The 16,673-nt window shown below is 38.9% G+C and overlaps 1 protein-coding gene across 2 annotated transcripts; it reads right to left on the reverse strand.

The window, feature by feature from the left end:
* Positions 1–4,566: 4,566 nt before the first annotated feature.
* On the reverse strand, positions 4,567–16,115 carry LOC140936283 (uncharacterized). 2 transcript variants are annotated; one of them, XM_073385729.1, is made up of 7 exons: positions 15,969–16,110; positions 15,025–15,803; positions 12,181–12,354; positions 11,574–11,670; positions 10,121–10,234; positions 6,927–6,997; positions 4,567–6,582 (listed from the first exon to the last, which is right to left on the reverse strand). In XM_073385729.1, exons 2-7 carry the CDS (start codon positions 15,474–15,476, stop codon positions 5,895–5,897), a joined length of 1,596 nt encoding a protein of 531 aa, XP_073241830.1. In that variant the 5' UTR covers positions 15,477–15,803; positions 15,969–16,110; the 3' UTR covers positions 4,567–5,894. The 2 variants fall into 2 exon arrangements, with proteins under 2 accessions (XP_073241830.1, XP_073241831.1); XM_073385730.1 differs by lacking the exon at positions 15,025–15,803 and having other exon boundaries at positions 15,969–16,115.
* Positions 16,116–16,673: the final 558 nt, after the last annotated feature.

The following is a 16,673-nucleotide window of genomic DNA, read 5'->3' on the forward strand; positions in this document are numbered from 1 at the left end:
ATGTATTTTCCATCTCTGTTACTTAATAACGCTGGAGGCTGTAGGTAATCTTTGTAGTTTGGGTTTGCGTGATCATCTTCAACGAAAGTGATTTTAATGACACGTTAGTATTTATTTTAAGCTTATTACAAGTAAGATATTTTTACAGCTGTTCACCTGAGGATTCCTTTGATATAACTAAGAAAACTTTCTTATGGAGGGCATGGTGTTTCCAAGACTTTTGCGCTAACGAAATGACGTTTGGAAAACGTGAAAAAATGTGGAAGCACATGTCATGATTAGAGAATGGCCAAACGGAGAAACCGCTCCCTCCAATATTGATGTTGATAACTAATTGATTATTTTCTGAATAACGTAGTGTAGTCGGTGTAATGAAGCTCGTGATAGCTGATTTCCTTGTGACTTATCTATTTCACAGGGAAGTTGAGTAGGGCGCTTCATGTATTAGTAAAGGGGGGCACTTGCATATTGGATGCTAGCATGCCGGCTGCTATTGTCTATTTGAACTGTTTTTTAGTCACTGACAGTAGGCAAGACTGAAATGGACAGCGTTTCATGCTACTGTGACAAGTTTCAAATAATTTCATAGGACAGGTAACAATAAAATTGTAAAGAAAAATGTCCCTTAGTGGCTGGGTTTCCAAAGAGGCTGTTCAGACAATGAACTGCACAGTTTTATGTACTTGTTTTTATTTTAGGAACACCAATCAAGTAACAGTCAGATTTCAAGGATTATTTCCCCTGGATGTCCACAAGAACTGCCACAATTAGATGCCCCGGGTGTGGTCAGGAGATCATGCGAGGTGCGGCATTAGAGTGTACCTTTAAACCCAGTGTCCAGGCCTCAACATATCGAACTTTTGATTCACCTCAAGAAAGGGACTGGCTCTGCATGGAATGCAAATACATTGTTGAAAATCACTATGGGGATCTCTCTTCTGTGACATCAGAGGATGCTTATACATTAATGTATAGTGTCAGGATCAAAAAGGGATCCAGTTGTTCATGCTGCAGTTCTTGTATAATAACATAGCTTAATAATTATTTTATGGAATCAAAAATGTACTTTTGCAATGGTGGAGCAAAGATAGCCTTTATGTGTGAACATTCCATACAGTTTTATTTTTCATTTGTAAGAAAAGCCTATTCAAAAACCATTACAGTTAAACCTCATTCAAAAGGATCCATCGACTATATCTGTATTGGATGGGGTGTTTGTATTAACCAAGTCAAATAACTTAAAATCAAAAGTAAACATTTAACAGTTTTAGCCAAACTGAAGAGGTTTGAATAAACGAAACTTGTCTTAAGGCTAAAATAAAGACTAGTGCGTGAAAGACTATTCGTAAAACTCCGTACAATAGTTATGAGGATTAAACATTTAACTGGAACAATATTTCAAATAATACAAAAAAAAGTTGCCCACATGTAATGTACTTTGAAATATGTGTTATTGACTAAGGGGATGCATATTGGCCAAGTTTTTTTTTTCTGCATTTTATAGACCGAGACAAAGTTGAGGTTCATAAAAGGCAAAAAAAAAAGAATGAGGCCAATATATTTACCGCACAAGCTTGCTGTCAATAAAGGGTTACTATCTGGCAAAAAGCTGGGAACTTTTCCCTGTGGGACCAATGCAGGAGATTCCAGGCAGCAAGATATAAAGCTCACTTGCCAGCTTAAGTAGCCAATCAGAACATGGGATTGCTTTGCAGATTCCGCCATGCAATAAGTTATTTATTACATAATAGAACTTGAGGGAGCTCTTGAGAGACCTCTTTTGTCACCAAAATAGTATTAATTTAAATTTGTTGACATCTAGACTTATTACCTTTGTGAAAATCAATATATTATGAGTGTCATCTCAAGGTTTTTTCTCCACAAGAAGCAAACCTTTTTGCGGAACACAGTTGATAAATAGTATTCGTATTAGTGAGGTTAAAATTCTGCAAAATCTGTTGATTAGGTATCAAGTGATGTGCGCATAAAAAATACATCCATATTACAGTCAAAGTCAGGAAACTGTGAAGACCTAAAATATTTCAGGAATGTTTGGTATGTTGTGACTTTTTAATATCACACCAGAGATCAAGACATTCAAGCAAGCTACAAAACCACAAATTAATTGCAGTTGTTGCTTGCGCTTTAGCTTGAGCTGTAGCTTTCTCACACGTGTTGACTTTTTTTCACAATAACATTTCACAGACATTATTTCTGGTGTACACTGTTTTCTAACTTTCACAGTAAGGGCACAGTAAGCTGGTGTCTGTAATGGGGGAGTTCAACTGAATTTAGAAGTAAAGCTTGTGAATGTACATATAACTCTTAAGTTCTAAAACTCATGTGAGCATCTTTTCATTTAAGGAAAAGACAATGTATAGTATTATTACACAGCAGATTGTCAAACTACAGCTGAGAGCAAAGGATCTGGATATGTATGATTAATTTAAATAAAGGATTGGCAGTGACAGCTGAATAATGAATTTCTTGTTTGCTAGCCAGTTAAACAGATAATTATATTTCACTTAAGAGTTAATACTCTTTATCTTGGCAACTAAGGATAAACAAAAGCTCTTCTAAAAATTTTGAAACCCTTACAACCTGCTGGACCAAGAGCTGTCCTCCAGCCTTTCAAATATCCCCAACCATCAACAGCTATCCGCAAGCTTGCAGGACTCATAGCTGCATGTCCTCTAGGCTGCAGGACCAACAGCTGTCCACCAGGTACCAGGACCTGGAACTGTCCCTCTGCCTGCAGGACCAACAGCTGTCTTTCAGGCTGCAGGACCGACAGCTGTTCTCCACCTTTTGCAGTACCAGGAATTTCCATTACCTGCATGACCACAGGCTTTTCTCCAGTCTGGAGGACCACGGGCTAAACTCACAACCTGCAGGATCTAGGGGTAAAACCCACATCCTCTAAGTCCAACATCACTTCAAAGCTTACTCAAATAGTTAGACACAGCTCAGGATTCAGGTTTTCATGTGATTCCACAATCAATTGTGCTAAACCTTCAGGACCAAGAGCTGTACCTCAGACTACAGCACCAATAGCTGTCCACAGGCCTGCGGGAACCATAGCTGTCCTTAAGACTCAGGACCAACAACTGTCTTCTATCCAACAGGGCCAAGAGGTGTCCTCAGAGCTGCAGGACCAAGAGATTTTCTTCAGCCTGCAGGACCCACAGGTATCCTCTAACCTGAACGACCAAGAGCTGTCCACCAGCTGCAAGAACCGCGACTATCCCCAACCTGCAGGACCAAAAGCTGTCCTCCAGCCTGCAGGACCATCAGCTGTCCCTAAGCCTGAAGGATCCACAGCTGTCCACCAGGTTGCAGGACCAACAGCTGTCCTCTGGCTAAGAGGACCAAGAGCCTTCCTCCAGGCTGCAGGACCAAGAGCTGTCCTTCTGCCTACAGCAAGAAGAGCTCTCTGTCAGGTAGTAGCACCACAGCTGTCTTCCAGGCTGCAAGACCAACAGCTATCCTCTATCCTGCGGGACCAAGAGCCTTCTTCAAGCCCGCAGACCAACAGCTGTCCTAAGCCCTGCAGGACCCACAGGTGTTCTCCAGAACTGTCCTCCATCCAACATGGTCAAGAGCTATCCTCCAGACAGCAGGACAAAGAACTGTCCTTTAGCCTACAGCACCAAGAGCTTTCCCTCAGCCTGTAAGACCCTGAGCAGTTCTCCGGCCTGCAGAACCCACTGCAAGACAGAGCTGTCACCTAGCCTGTACCTCTAACCTGTCCTTCAGCCTGCAGGACCAACAGCTGTCCTTATGCCTGCAGGGTCCACAGCTGTCCTGCAGCCACCAGGACCAGCCAACATTGCCAAGCTACATTGTAGGTCCTCCAGGCTGCAGGATCTAGGACCAAGCTGAAGAATCAAGGCCTACTGTCATCATAACCCTAGGCTCAAAGGCTGTTTCCCAGCTTTCAGGCAGTATAGGAGGATTGTTTTCACAATTTGCAAGTCCAAGGGTCTCATTTTTACCCATAGGACCAAAAGCTGTTCTCCAGTCTGAAGGTCTAAGGGTTAAAATCAAAACCTGCCGGGCCACAAGCTAAACCACACACACTGCATGTCCAATAGCATTCCATAGCTATACTCAAACCATTTAATACTTGTAGTGCATAGTGATGCCCGCATGTGGAAATGAATGCAAGTGATGTAATACACTCGAGACCTACAGAATTTTCATGTAAATATATATATAAAAGCATGAGTTAAATTTATTCTGTTGGTTTTTTTTGGTTTAGAGTAAGTATGTAACGGACGTGAATAAACGACGTTTAACTTTACCACGGTGTACTACAGTACTATTCAGATTTTAATGCAATTCTGGACATCCCTTTTACTGCGCTTCATTTCACATCTCCTGCTTGTTCAGTAGCTTAAAGTTATCACAGTTATGTGGAGTTTATGCCCCTTGGTGCACTTGTAAATACCCAAATGCACAGCTTTAAAAAAATGTTGCACAAATATCGGGTTAATTAGATTGGCATGCAAAGAAGTTGTAACATGTAATCAGAATCTGGATTTAAAGTACAGTGGAAGTAAGATATCGTTTTTCTTTGTGTATTTTTTATTTCAGAGGCAAATCATAATATTATTATTTCAACTTGAAAACTTGTGTGACAGCTTAAATCTGTAATATAGTTCCTCAATAATAAAGTTGCATGTTCAATAAATATCTTTCAGACTTGTGCTCAAAATATTTGCAGAGGACAACTGTGATTTCTGTGTTATCATATTTACATTCAATCTCATTTGTAATCTACACTGAGCTTTAAATAATTTTTTTCCTTGCAAAATACAAAAATGGTAGTAATATTGTGCTAAGAAAGTGTAAAACTATTAACTATTTGTATGATGAACAGATATCACTAGCCAGCAGAGATATCAGTATCCATTGTCTTAGCCTATACAAACAGATAGGTCACTAAGCTAAAACTGACCATGTTACATTTAACTGGAACCTGACATATGGATTGTATAGCTGCATGTCAAGTACTACCTGAAAGGGGCTATGTCATGGCAGTCCAGTTCATTTTGTTTAATTTTACCAATTACTTTCCCTCAATCACTACGGAACTTAAAGTAAGCAAAGAAATTACATGTGAATGAAAAAATCAGAGATCTGAAACAAAAAAATATGTCTCCTGAGCACTATTTTTGAAGTTGCAAGCAGCAGGGATCAACTTTAAAAAACTGTTAGGCTGAACAGTTTTCAAAAACCCTAATTTCAATCCATCTGTGGAATTATCTGTTGTTTCTGTTGTGTTATTTTAACCTTCCTTTAATGTTTTAAGTGGTTATTTTATGTTTCTCTTAATTTAACGGGCATTTGTTAATTACCTAATTTGTCTAAATTTCGTGACAACAGCTCCTTTAAATCTTAAAGCATGCAGATACATCAGCTAGTCAACCACTAGATGTGATGTAAGGTAACTGTTGAGGTGAAACCCTTTTTTCACTTTGCATTTCTCAATACAGTGCAATGAGAATTGCTCAGATAAATGCCTGAATATCCCCGAGAAGGACATAAGGCAGACATCACCAAGTCTACGAATTGAAGCACTCACAGAGGAACAGGAATACAAGGGGTTGAAAAGACCAGAAAGATGAACACTTATAACCTGGACATATCCTGCACGAGTGCGAGTAACATTTTCATGAGAATTGGACACAGTAGTCCTGGCTGACTTAACATTTTATCTAATGAAACTTGCAACAAGCTGAATTCTCTAGGATCCAGTTGTTCAAAAGTTTTACACTCTCGAGTTGATAAGTGCCAGGAAAACCAATTAATGTTGTGTTATTGACTGCAAAGAGATTAATCCAATGGATAGCTCTGTCCATCATTTTAACAACTGGGGCCTTAATAAGTTGTTAAAATTTGGTAGATTTTCTAGTAACAGGGCTTGATGGTGCACTTTTGGAGCCAATTTCACCTATACTTAGTTTCTTTAGTCCCAGAGTTGACCTAAGAAAAGATCCACTCTTGGCTCTTACATTAGTGTCATCCCTTGTCCAAGCAATACCAGCTAGAGGTCTAATAATGTGAATTGCTCCTAAAGTTGGTGATAAGGAGGCAGATGCCAATTGATTAACATTTCCTCCTGTCTTCTGTTCCCTCTCGCTCTTTGATGCCTGAACAGTAATATTTCCATCGCAGACAAGAGATGTCCTTTTTCCTTCTTTGCCAGCAGACTGGGGTATTTCTAAACATATTTCAGGACCATAGTGCTGTGATATGTCAATTGCCTCAAGACTATCCCCAGAGTATCTTCTTGCAGTTCTAAAATTCTCTGGAACACTGAGTGAAGCTAGTGAACTTCTAACATCCCTCAAGCCTTTGTCCAAGGGCTCCAAAGTCATTCCACTGGAGTGCCTTTGGGCTCCTTCATCAGAGATTTCTAAAACTGACTGTAGTGGCTCAGCATTATTCTGGGCAACATTCACATCACTGGTTTTCATAACATGAAGAGATCCCTTTGAGGAAAGATCAACTGGTTGTTGACAAAGTGATCTTGTTGTCGCATCACGTTGTAGAAAATTGTGTATCAAGCAGTTTACTCTAAAAACCAAACAAGAATTGAATCAGCAAAGCTGTGACACAACACTGTCTACAAAGCAACACCAAAATCCTTGTTCTGGGCCCCACCATTGTACCAGGATTTGTGTATGTGCCATAATTAGCCTGTTAAAGAAGCCATTGTTGATTTGCCTGTATGAAAGGAAATTCAAAATGCACTTCCAATAATTTGTTGATTCCACTAGGGGCCCAGAACATGAACAAGGATCTTGGCAATGCTTTGCAGACGTTATGACCTGAGGTAAAATTATGTCTGTGACAGTTAGGTTGGAGGTAAATATGTCATATCAAGAATCATCTCTGTATAGCTTGAGTATTATTCTCACCTAACAGGAGATTCCACCATGACCATATGACCTGCATCTTGAATAACCTCCAGTGATGAACTGTATATTACCTACAATCACAAAAACACAATACTGCATGTATAACTCCATTTAAAGGCAGTACCTTACCTCCCCTCCGGTCCCTCACAGATTTTTATTAGCTTGTCACAAACACAGTAATATATAGATTTAGCCAGGGCTAAAAGCGAAGCTCCAATTTTAATAATTTTATAATTTAAATCAAACAATAAACTTTTAATCCACAAATCATTTAACTTAAGGGCACATTCATGTGACTTTTGAGGGAAAGGCTAAGTTATTTTAGAGTGAAACATCTTTATATGTACACCCAAAAAATAGCAAACATCTTCGATCACATTCAAGATCACAGTAGATTAGGCCTCGAAAACAAATTCTTGGAAAACAAATCACGCCAAATTTTTTTGCGTTCGACAGGTTTACTTTACAAATTCTTGCCAACAAATCTGGGGGTGTTTAAACCAACCTTTTATAATTTTTGGCCCATACGGCCAGCTGGTTCTTGTTTCTATAGTGCGAGCTGTCAGTGTGGTCGAGTGTTTGAATGAACTTTAACAGAGTTACACTTCAACATAATAGCGAATTTATTATTATTTGTTTTGTTATTTAATGGTTTCAGTTATAACGATGTGTAATCTTATAAAGCGTTTGATACGCGCGACATTTTTTAGTACTCCTGCAAGCGATGGTCATGAACGATGAAAACAAACGGCACGGACAAGCGATTAATACTGCAAGAGAGACAACTAACAATAAAAAAAAGAGATATAATTCCGTGAAACATTTACAGAGACAACAATTTTCATTCACGAAGACAAGTATTAAAGTGTCTCTAAAAATCCTGAGTCTTTAAGCTTAAAGCTTAAGTTTATGTTTTAGCCGGTTTCCCGGCGCGGTGTTTACTGTTTTCGAAGGTGAACTCCTCGAAGCAAGAAAATCGCTCAAAGTTTTCTTTCTACAGCCAAATTTATAACTAAATATTCTTCGGAACGTTTTCTTTCTATTTGTGGTGAGCAAATATATCTGAAGGCTTTTTAAAGTTCTGTAAGCTTATATCAAACCTGATACTAGGTCAGATCATTGACTCAAATCCTACAAACGTGCATAAACTTGCCGCATAAACTGTCAGCGTGAACTGTGCAAGACTTCATGAAATACAAACATCAAGTACATTAATTACTTAGGCTTACCATTCGAGATTCAGTTCCTGAAAGCTATCAAGGGAGGCCACAGTTGCTTGAGACTTTTAAACCCTCTTACGCATTAAGCAAGGTGAAAAACGAAAACGATGCCATCCGAAATCGAATTACTGAATTTTGAGAAGCGACGCATTTCTCAACCAAACCCGAGTAAACAAACCAGCCATGAATAACAGAAGACTCTTGATAGCGGCTGTATTTCATTTTGTACATCCAGAGGAAAAAGACAGTTAAAAACATCACAAGTTGACACAAAACTCAGTCAGCTTCAGCTGTCAAAGTAAGCTACTTTCAAGATGCTGCATAATTTTTCCGCATGAACTCACCTGTCAAATTTGGACCAATCAGAGTATAAAAATTGGACGTAGAGCGTGACCAACGCGTGACCATGGTAAGAAAAGGTCTTCCCCGTCTGTACTTTTAAAAAAACTGGATGAATTTTCGCTTTCCAGGTCAGTTTGAAATCAAAATCCTAATAGTGCGGGGCCATAGTGACATAAACACAACATATTTGATATGAATCCTTGGAAAAAATAAACTTGAGCCTGCGATCATTTGAAACCGGTAATTTGTCAGCGGATATTTTTAAAAAAATACTCGACCTCGATGGGTCGACACTTGAGCCCGCGGTACGGTCAGGTGATACTGGTCAGCGGATGCCCAGTTTTGATAGCTGTCAATTGATCACAACATTGATGTGCAGCCTGTGCAATTAGTTTTCTCTTGGGCTCCCAAACTAGCTAAAAGTGTGAGAGTAAACATTGGTTTTCCTGTGGTGCGGACGGACAGGCGGTCAGTGTATGGTCACGTGATTACCAAATTTTCTGGGATGGGTAGATTTACTTAGCAATGGGGCTCCGCCCACGCGCGTGCTTTGCGCGCGCGTGGAGCTCCGCTATGATAGTCTGTCAATTTGACTTGCTAGTAATGAATACAATATATATAGTAATGTCTTCAAACACTTATAATCAATTACCATTTGCTCCCGCATTTAGAACCAACAAAGGGAGAATTTATTCATTACACTGCTAAGGCATTTGTTCCATAGTTGATATCAATTTGATAATTATAGAATTAATTTAAAGATAGGGAGTACAGCTGATATTTTTCAGTGAATGCATCACCAAGTATTTCCCAGAGTCTATCTTGCAGTCTGTCTTTCATGTCATACCATAATACGAGGCACTTATTTAAAATTATGGCTAAACAGAGGAGTGCCTACTACTGGAAGGAGGTTGCTGGATTAAAGGGAAGGGCAAATTAAGTTTGCCTTTTCACAAAAAGTAACTTTATTTTGGCTAAATCTTTAATAGAAACATAAAGTTAATATTAAAAATCTTCTGCTTCTTAAAACGGTAGTTGTAATTAAGCGTATCATAGTCCCATTAAACATTTAAAACAGATGTACCAGTATGCATGTTTATAAAATATCAATAACTCATAATCCTCAAGATCATCCCCTTCAAAGATATGCAGACCTTTGCATTCCACTTGTATCAGTACTATTTAAGAAAGTGAGGGGGAGAGGAGGGGGGCACCTACTTGATATTATTGCCTTGGGGGTGGGCACTTATTTGGGGGAGGGTTTTCATTAGAGAGTGGGCGATGAATTGAGGAAATACAGCAGTCCTATAAAAAAGTACTTGAAAAGAAGATTATTCTAATTCAACTCCACATTTTATGGGACTGAAATACATCTAAGTTGATAATAAATGTGCTCCTTACGTTGCCCACAAAAATGAAGGTTGATGAAAATCAACAAACAATAATATCAATTTAAGAAAGGAGGATGCATGTCAGTGCAAGGATGGGACACTTGTCTGATATATGGCAAGAACAATCAAGTTAAAAATATTAACAATCTATTCATCAAAACAATCATTTCTATCCCAACAAAAAGCAGACACAAATAGCCACTCATCGCAAGAATGCCATGTAAACATTCTTTTCACTAACCTCCTGCATCCACTCTTCCTCCTCAAGAGTTACAAATTTATCCTGTGCACCATAAATTAACAATGCGGGAACCATCAGTTCTTGATGATAGGCTTCATCCCCCTCTTCCCATCTCTGAAAAAAATTGATAAATTTCCACTACAGCAAACTTAACTCTAAGGTTGCTGAAAAAAGTTTTGACAGGCTGTGAGTTGTTACCACTCATTACTTAGGGTGTTATGCAAGACATGTTGCAGGTATGAAGCTTAAATAAATTTCACATGGAAAAAATATATATGCAAAAGACATTAAATTTATCAGGTAAAATCTGGAATATTTGACCATTGCCAACTAAAGGTAATAATGGATGACTGAAAATAACTTAAAACTTTCATATTTACAAGGTTTGTCCAAAGACAGTTATTCTTGACTAGCGTGCTTAAAATAAGCTTTCAATACAGTGTGTGGAAACTCATAACGACATGAAAATTTGATTACACTTTTGCATGCACAGAAACAATTGAAATCAGAGAATAATTAGCGCCGTGTTCAGCCACTTTAAGGAGGCCACAGGTCAGAGTCCTCTCTTGCATGAATTCAATTATCAAAAGAAAGACTTACTTGACTAGGTTAATACAAAGTGCTTCTGCTGTGCAGACCTTAATCATATAGTTTAATAAATTGGGTCCAACAGATTAGGAGCACGATAGAAGCACAACTTCAATTCAAACATTGTGCTGGATTCAAATTAAACTTGAGTGCATAATATCAATTCAGCAGTAAATGAAACAAAAAATGGTTCTGTACTTGAAACTGAGGTGTAATAAAATTTCTGAGATTAATGAATTTATAGAGGATATTACACGGTGGCGAGAAGATGTGAATTTTATGTTCGAGTGGCAAGAACAATATCTCACGAGTGAGCGAAGCGAATGAGTGAGATATTGTTCTTGCCACGAGAACATAAAATTCATATCTTCGAGCCAACGTGTAATGTTCTTTTTATTATATGGAGAAACCAAGTCAACAAAAGCAAAAGGCGGGAAGCGTGACGTCATTGAACGATACGACACTCACAAAGGTGACATACGGAAAATACGCCACTTGGGTCCCAGATGAAGTGGCGTATGGAATCTACGAGTGGTTTAGTTCCCAGTAAAACACTCTCCTCCATATAATAAAGTGTGATATGACATAAGCATGATCCTTGAACTAGTGCCCTGACAGAGTCATGTGGCAGAGCTAATTAAACTTAACTTAACCAAATTTAAACTTTGATTCAGAGGTCCTGCTTGTGCTTAATGTTTTTGTCGAACTTCAATCTTAAGCAAAATATGTATATATTGGCCATATACACCTAGATAATATAAAACCTGAAATTTCGCAATATTTTTTGAATGTGAAAATGTATTGGTTATCTGTATCAATGGTAACCAATGTACGAAACACAAAATATCAAATGACTGATCCTCACCTGCCCAGCCATCACAGCTTTCAATACAAAAGGTGGGGCACTAAAGGCTTTGACTTTCTTCTTGATTGATCTTGCTTTTTGACTGTTGTAGGCTCTCCTGTAAAACAAAAATACAATGACAATCAACTCAACAACAACCAAAGAAAAAAATCAACAAATAGAAAGCAAGCTCTGTATTTGCATGGGGTTACAACCTGAGACTGCAAATTGTTTGCTATACCTCCCCCACTGCCCAGTTAGCTCCGGAGGTCCTTGCTCAAACGCTTATGAGACAACCAACCAGCTGGGTGATCTGGGCAGTGCTTCTGACTGGTTGTGCCCCAAGAGACATTTGCTTTAACCAAGATCTTGCACTTAATTATGTTCAAAAGGTGGATAATGCTATCCACTGGATAACACAATATCTGTTTCCCTAATATTTATCCAGTGGATAGAGATTTTTCTGGTGGGTAGCATTATTCAACGGTGGAACAACCCAGCCTGGGTAATGACAAATCATCAGTAATGAATTTTTGCAGTCATTCCTTGGACATCAATTTGCAGGGAAACCTGTGGTGGCATTGCAAAATGTTGGCTGCGTTCGTAGGCTAACAGAAATTCGGCTTACCTCTCGTATACACCTAAAAACACAGGCTTGATACAGGACAGCACAGGTGTAGGAAGGCGGAATAGGTCACAGGAGTTAACACCCACAAGAGGTACAGGACCTCCTCCGGCAATAAGAACCATCTTGGATACTAGACGAGCACGCTCTGATGCAATAACTGAGCAAAAAGATGCCCTACAACAGGTAACAGGTGTTATTACACATTGTACTCACTCTCTGTGTTATCATTGGCTAAGAGCCTACAGCTGAAATCAGCGCAACCTACAGATTAGTTATTTACCTGCTAGCAGGTAACTGACTAATCTGTAGGTTATGCATGCAATGCATGATTTCCAATAACAATATCAAGTCAGGTTCCGTACAACTGTGTATTTGTCATTATTTTCTCCAAAACAGCGTATAATGAAACAATAATTACAGTAGATTTAGTTTTGTGATATCCTACATAATCAACTGGTCTGAGTGTTATCAGCCTCGGCCTTTCGTTCAGCTGATAACCCTTACCTCGACCTTGATTATTCCGGACATCACAAAAACCTCATCCAATAATAATTGTTCAAGATCAATCCAGCAAATTGGCTGATAATTGATCATAATATTAATTATTAATTAACCCATTCGCCCCTGAACCGCCCGTAACCGCCCGTGCGGATCCAGGTCCTTTCTACCCTTTGTGACGTCATCAGTTTTAACGGTCAAGGACAACTTTCTTCAGTAACTTGTGCAGAGTGAAGAGATCTTTCAAACCATACCAGAATGACCACAATTCAGTCAAGGACACCGGAGAAAGAAGCAAAAAACCACGTGACAAGGACCTGAAAATCTCCATGAAAATCTTGTTCCATTACCCACCTACCTTTCCTTTCACCTAATCCCAAGATCCTAAAAGCTTTCCTAAAAACTCTTCCCACCAAAATGAAGCCTACTAAATGCCCAGCAAGAGAAAAAAAAAATGAGGCAAGAAAAGCGAAAAAAGAAGGGAGGAGAGAAAGCGAAAAGTAAAAGTCAAGACTGCTGTGTCACTTTTAAACCCAAAAACTATGTCGAAATTTTGCTTTCTGCGCATGCCCGAACTTCGCAAGCTGATATTTTGCATCTGGATCAGAAGGCCGCCAAGTGTACGACCTGTAGACCGGTTTGTGGTAAGTTTTAGCTCTTTATAGCACGACAGTGACCAGAAAACCACTCGACTAGCTTCAAAACGCGTTTTTCGGCAAAATCTCCAGGAGCGAATGGGTTAATAACTATTAGTCATTCAAAATTTTTCTCCATTTCTGATTGGCTTAATCCTTCAAGGGCCAATATCCGGATACAAAACTCTACAAATATTTCATTGAAGACTTTGTTGGGTGAATTTGACTTAGGATCAATCAATTCAAAATTCTCATCACCTTTTCTCTTGATTATGTATTGGTATCACTAGGAGAAAATTGATGTTGGTCAGTCTTAGGAGTCAGAGTGTAAATCCCCTGGCTAGTACAAAATTGACATCACTTGTATTGACATCTTGCAAATTTGGTTCATTGTCATGCAGGTTATGAATAATAATAATTATTATTCATAATATCAAGTGTACTGATATCACAAGAAAAAGAGACAGCAGAAGGCATGGTATAAACTCGGTGTTTTGGCAGAGCTGGAGAAAAATCACCGAGTATTTTGTCCCAGGGAAGAAGAAAAAAGCAAAACTACTGACTATAAAAATGGCAAGAATAGCAAAAATACAACTCAACAGATGACAACATTACTGCTATTTCAAAATTATCTGCTGGAATAAACATCCCTTCATATCCTGGAACTCCCAAGGGACAGGCAAAAATTAATGTTATTGAGATGAGAACTTTTCATAGATCAAGGTAAGCATGTTTTTTAGTTCAAAACGTTCTGAACGAATAATTAAACAATCGAGAAGGGATATCCAGCTACCCTTCTCCATCTGTATAATTCTCTGTATTATATATACTCAGCCTCATGCAAGCTACTTAACGATGAATTAATAAAGAGATAGAGGTGAGAAAGGCCTGGTTCAGATGCCAAACTTTTCATGAGCTGAAGCTCATTCAAATTAAGGCCGACCCCCCGGGGGGGTACTCCCGCGAAGTTTGGATAGGGGTGTGCCGCGAAGGTTCGTGAACCCTAACCCTATCTAAGGACTAAGAAAGTGAAAACTGATACCCTTTTTAAGGCCGAAAGCCAAAAAATGACACCATATTCAAGGAAAAATAATATTATTAACAGCATGAAAAGGAAAACTTTATTTCTTCTCTGTAACATTGGATGTATAGCATCAAGCATAAAATACTAGAATAAGCCTAGTTTTAAAAAAAATGTTCGTTTAGGCGGGCGTTTTTACACTCCAGTATTAGATAATACAATTAAGCTATCCTATCTAAGGACCACACCAGGGACACAGAAACAAAAGGGTCAGAAAAGATACCCTATTTAAGGACCGATAACCTCAAAAACCATACCCTATTCCGCGGCACGTACCTATATAGCCCATATACGGGGGTACCCCCCCCCCCCCCGGGGCCGACCCAAATTATTTAGACTGGCTGAAATTCAAACTGCTTGCAAAATACATTATTATAATTTATACATTAGGTTAGGTACATGAAATGTTCGGCGTCTGAATCAAAGGTGTTCCAAAGTCGTTCCACAGTCGAAATTCCCAGCCAGGCTAGGCAGGAAGATTGAAATAGGCGTTCCTAATTGATTTAGATGCCAAACTTTCCATGTACTTTCAATGTATTAGGTTCAGGTCATGAAAAGTTCGGCGTCTGAACAGGACCAAAGGCTCCCGTCAGGGTCAGTAATAAATGGTCATTGGTGTGAGAAACTTACCCATACGAATGTCCAACTAAGACATTTCTTTTCTTGTGGTAGCGATCAAATAAAAATACTAAATCACAAGACAGTTCTGAGAACTCGTAATCTGCAGAATTTCTCGGCGCTGAACTTTGCCCATGTCCTAACAAGTCAGGTGCCACCACTTCGTATCCCGCTTTGCAAAAGTATAAAAGCTGTTCATACCACAGATCAGCACTTCCACCTACTCCGTGGAAGAAAAATATAACAACGACTCTCTTATAGTCTGGATCAACAGCCTTTGTTGCAGAAGAAACGGAATTAAATGAATTTTCCCGGCTAAAACCGCTATCTGCTGAGCTCGATACGCAAGGCTTGTAATGAACTACTCTCAACCAGCGACCTTGTCGGATTTCAATCCTTTCAGATGTTAGATCAGTAATGGGACCAACTCTGTTTTGATCACGTCCTCCGAAGGCTCCGCACATGAGGGAGTCCTCGAACACGATCTTCTTGATTGGATGGAGATTCCTTCCTGATCTAATTAAAAGCAACCCAATTCTATTTGCGTTCAACTTTCTTCTTTAAACGCGACCTTGGTATAGATGATTCCGCACATAAATTCCAAATGAAGCTTGACCCCTCCAGTAAAAGGTAATATCCTGATCTCGAGCAAGTAAAATTAATTTTCCAAAGTCTTTAATTTATTGACTCAAAACTTGATCTTCTGCCAGTCCAAACATATGAAAGAGGGGAACCTTCGGCTTAAAATTTCATTGAAATAACTTTGAGCTCGTCTTATTTCTGTCCTGAAACTAAAAGAAATGCATTTTGTTTATGTCGCGAAAATCACTTGCGCTCTTTCAGGGTCTAACTTCGTTCAAGATGGCGCCGTAAAAAAACCGCTGTGAGCCTAAAAGCTTAGCACTGTTGATAAACATACAAAACATTACAGAAAGTCAATGTTAGGATAAGATTACCTTTAAGATTCAATTTAAAACTAGCGTCCATCCTGATTTTAACAGAGGAAACATTTTTTCCAAAAAAAACATCCGCCAGCATCATATCACGCTGAAAACTTACCGCTAACACTAGTGCCGATATGTAAGCGTAGCGGAAGTCGCGTCACAACATCGGTTGCTAAGAGAACGAAACACAAATACTTCATTCCGAAGGTACGTGATAGTATTGTTGATGAAAAAAATAACATGTTCTTACCTTGTCTTATGGATTAGTCATTTGACTGAAGTCATCCTCTGTGGAGGTTTTTCAAATTACCAGTTTGTAGGAATAATAGAAGAAATATAAAGGTTTTTTTTTTTCAACTGTAGCAGGGAAGGGGGGGGGGGGGGCGTGGGGTAAAGCAGATGACCCTCTTTCAGAGCGTTGTCTCTTAAGAAAATAAACGAAGTTTTTTTCTTTTTCAATTTTGGGGAAGAGTTGTTATTGTTGGTTTTTTTTTCGGTTGTTGACGTTCTGTTAACTTTTATTATCTGTTTGTTTTCTCTTGCTTTATCAAAATATGATTTTGAGTGAAGACATTTCCTATTTTCATTTATTACTGCACCCAGGCTATTTAAATATATTTTCTTCTCTGTTCTTGTTTTTATTTTATTAAGCTTATGAAGAAAAGGGACAAAGAGGAGGGGTTAGGGTCAAATACCTCTGAAATTTCTTCCCGGTCA

This window comes from Porites lutea, chromosome 5, assembly GCF_958299795.1.
Source record: "Porites lutea chromosome 5, jaPorLute2.1, whole genome shotgun sequence".
NCBI classification, from domain to species: Eukaryota; Metazoa; Cnidaria; class Anthozoa; order Scleractinia; family Poritidae; genus Porites; species Porites lutea.

What these genes read in the sequence shown, in the direction of transcription:
- LOC140936283 (XM_073385729.1), bottom strand. Translation starts at nt 15,476, where the DNA reads ATGTGCGGAGCCTTCGGAGGACGTGATCAAAACAGAGTTGGTCCCATT. An exon ending in AGGAAGAGTGGATGCAGGAG is followed by an intron (nt 6,998 to 10,120) that starts GTTAGTGAAAAG and finishes TTGTGATTGTAG; the next exon opens with GTAATATACAGTTCATCACT. An exon ending in ATGGTGGAATCTCCTGTTAG is followed by an intron (nt 6,583 to 6,926) that starts GTGAGAATAATA and finishes TTTGGTTTTTAG; the next exon opens with AGTAAACTGCTTGATACACA.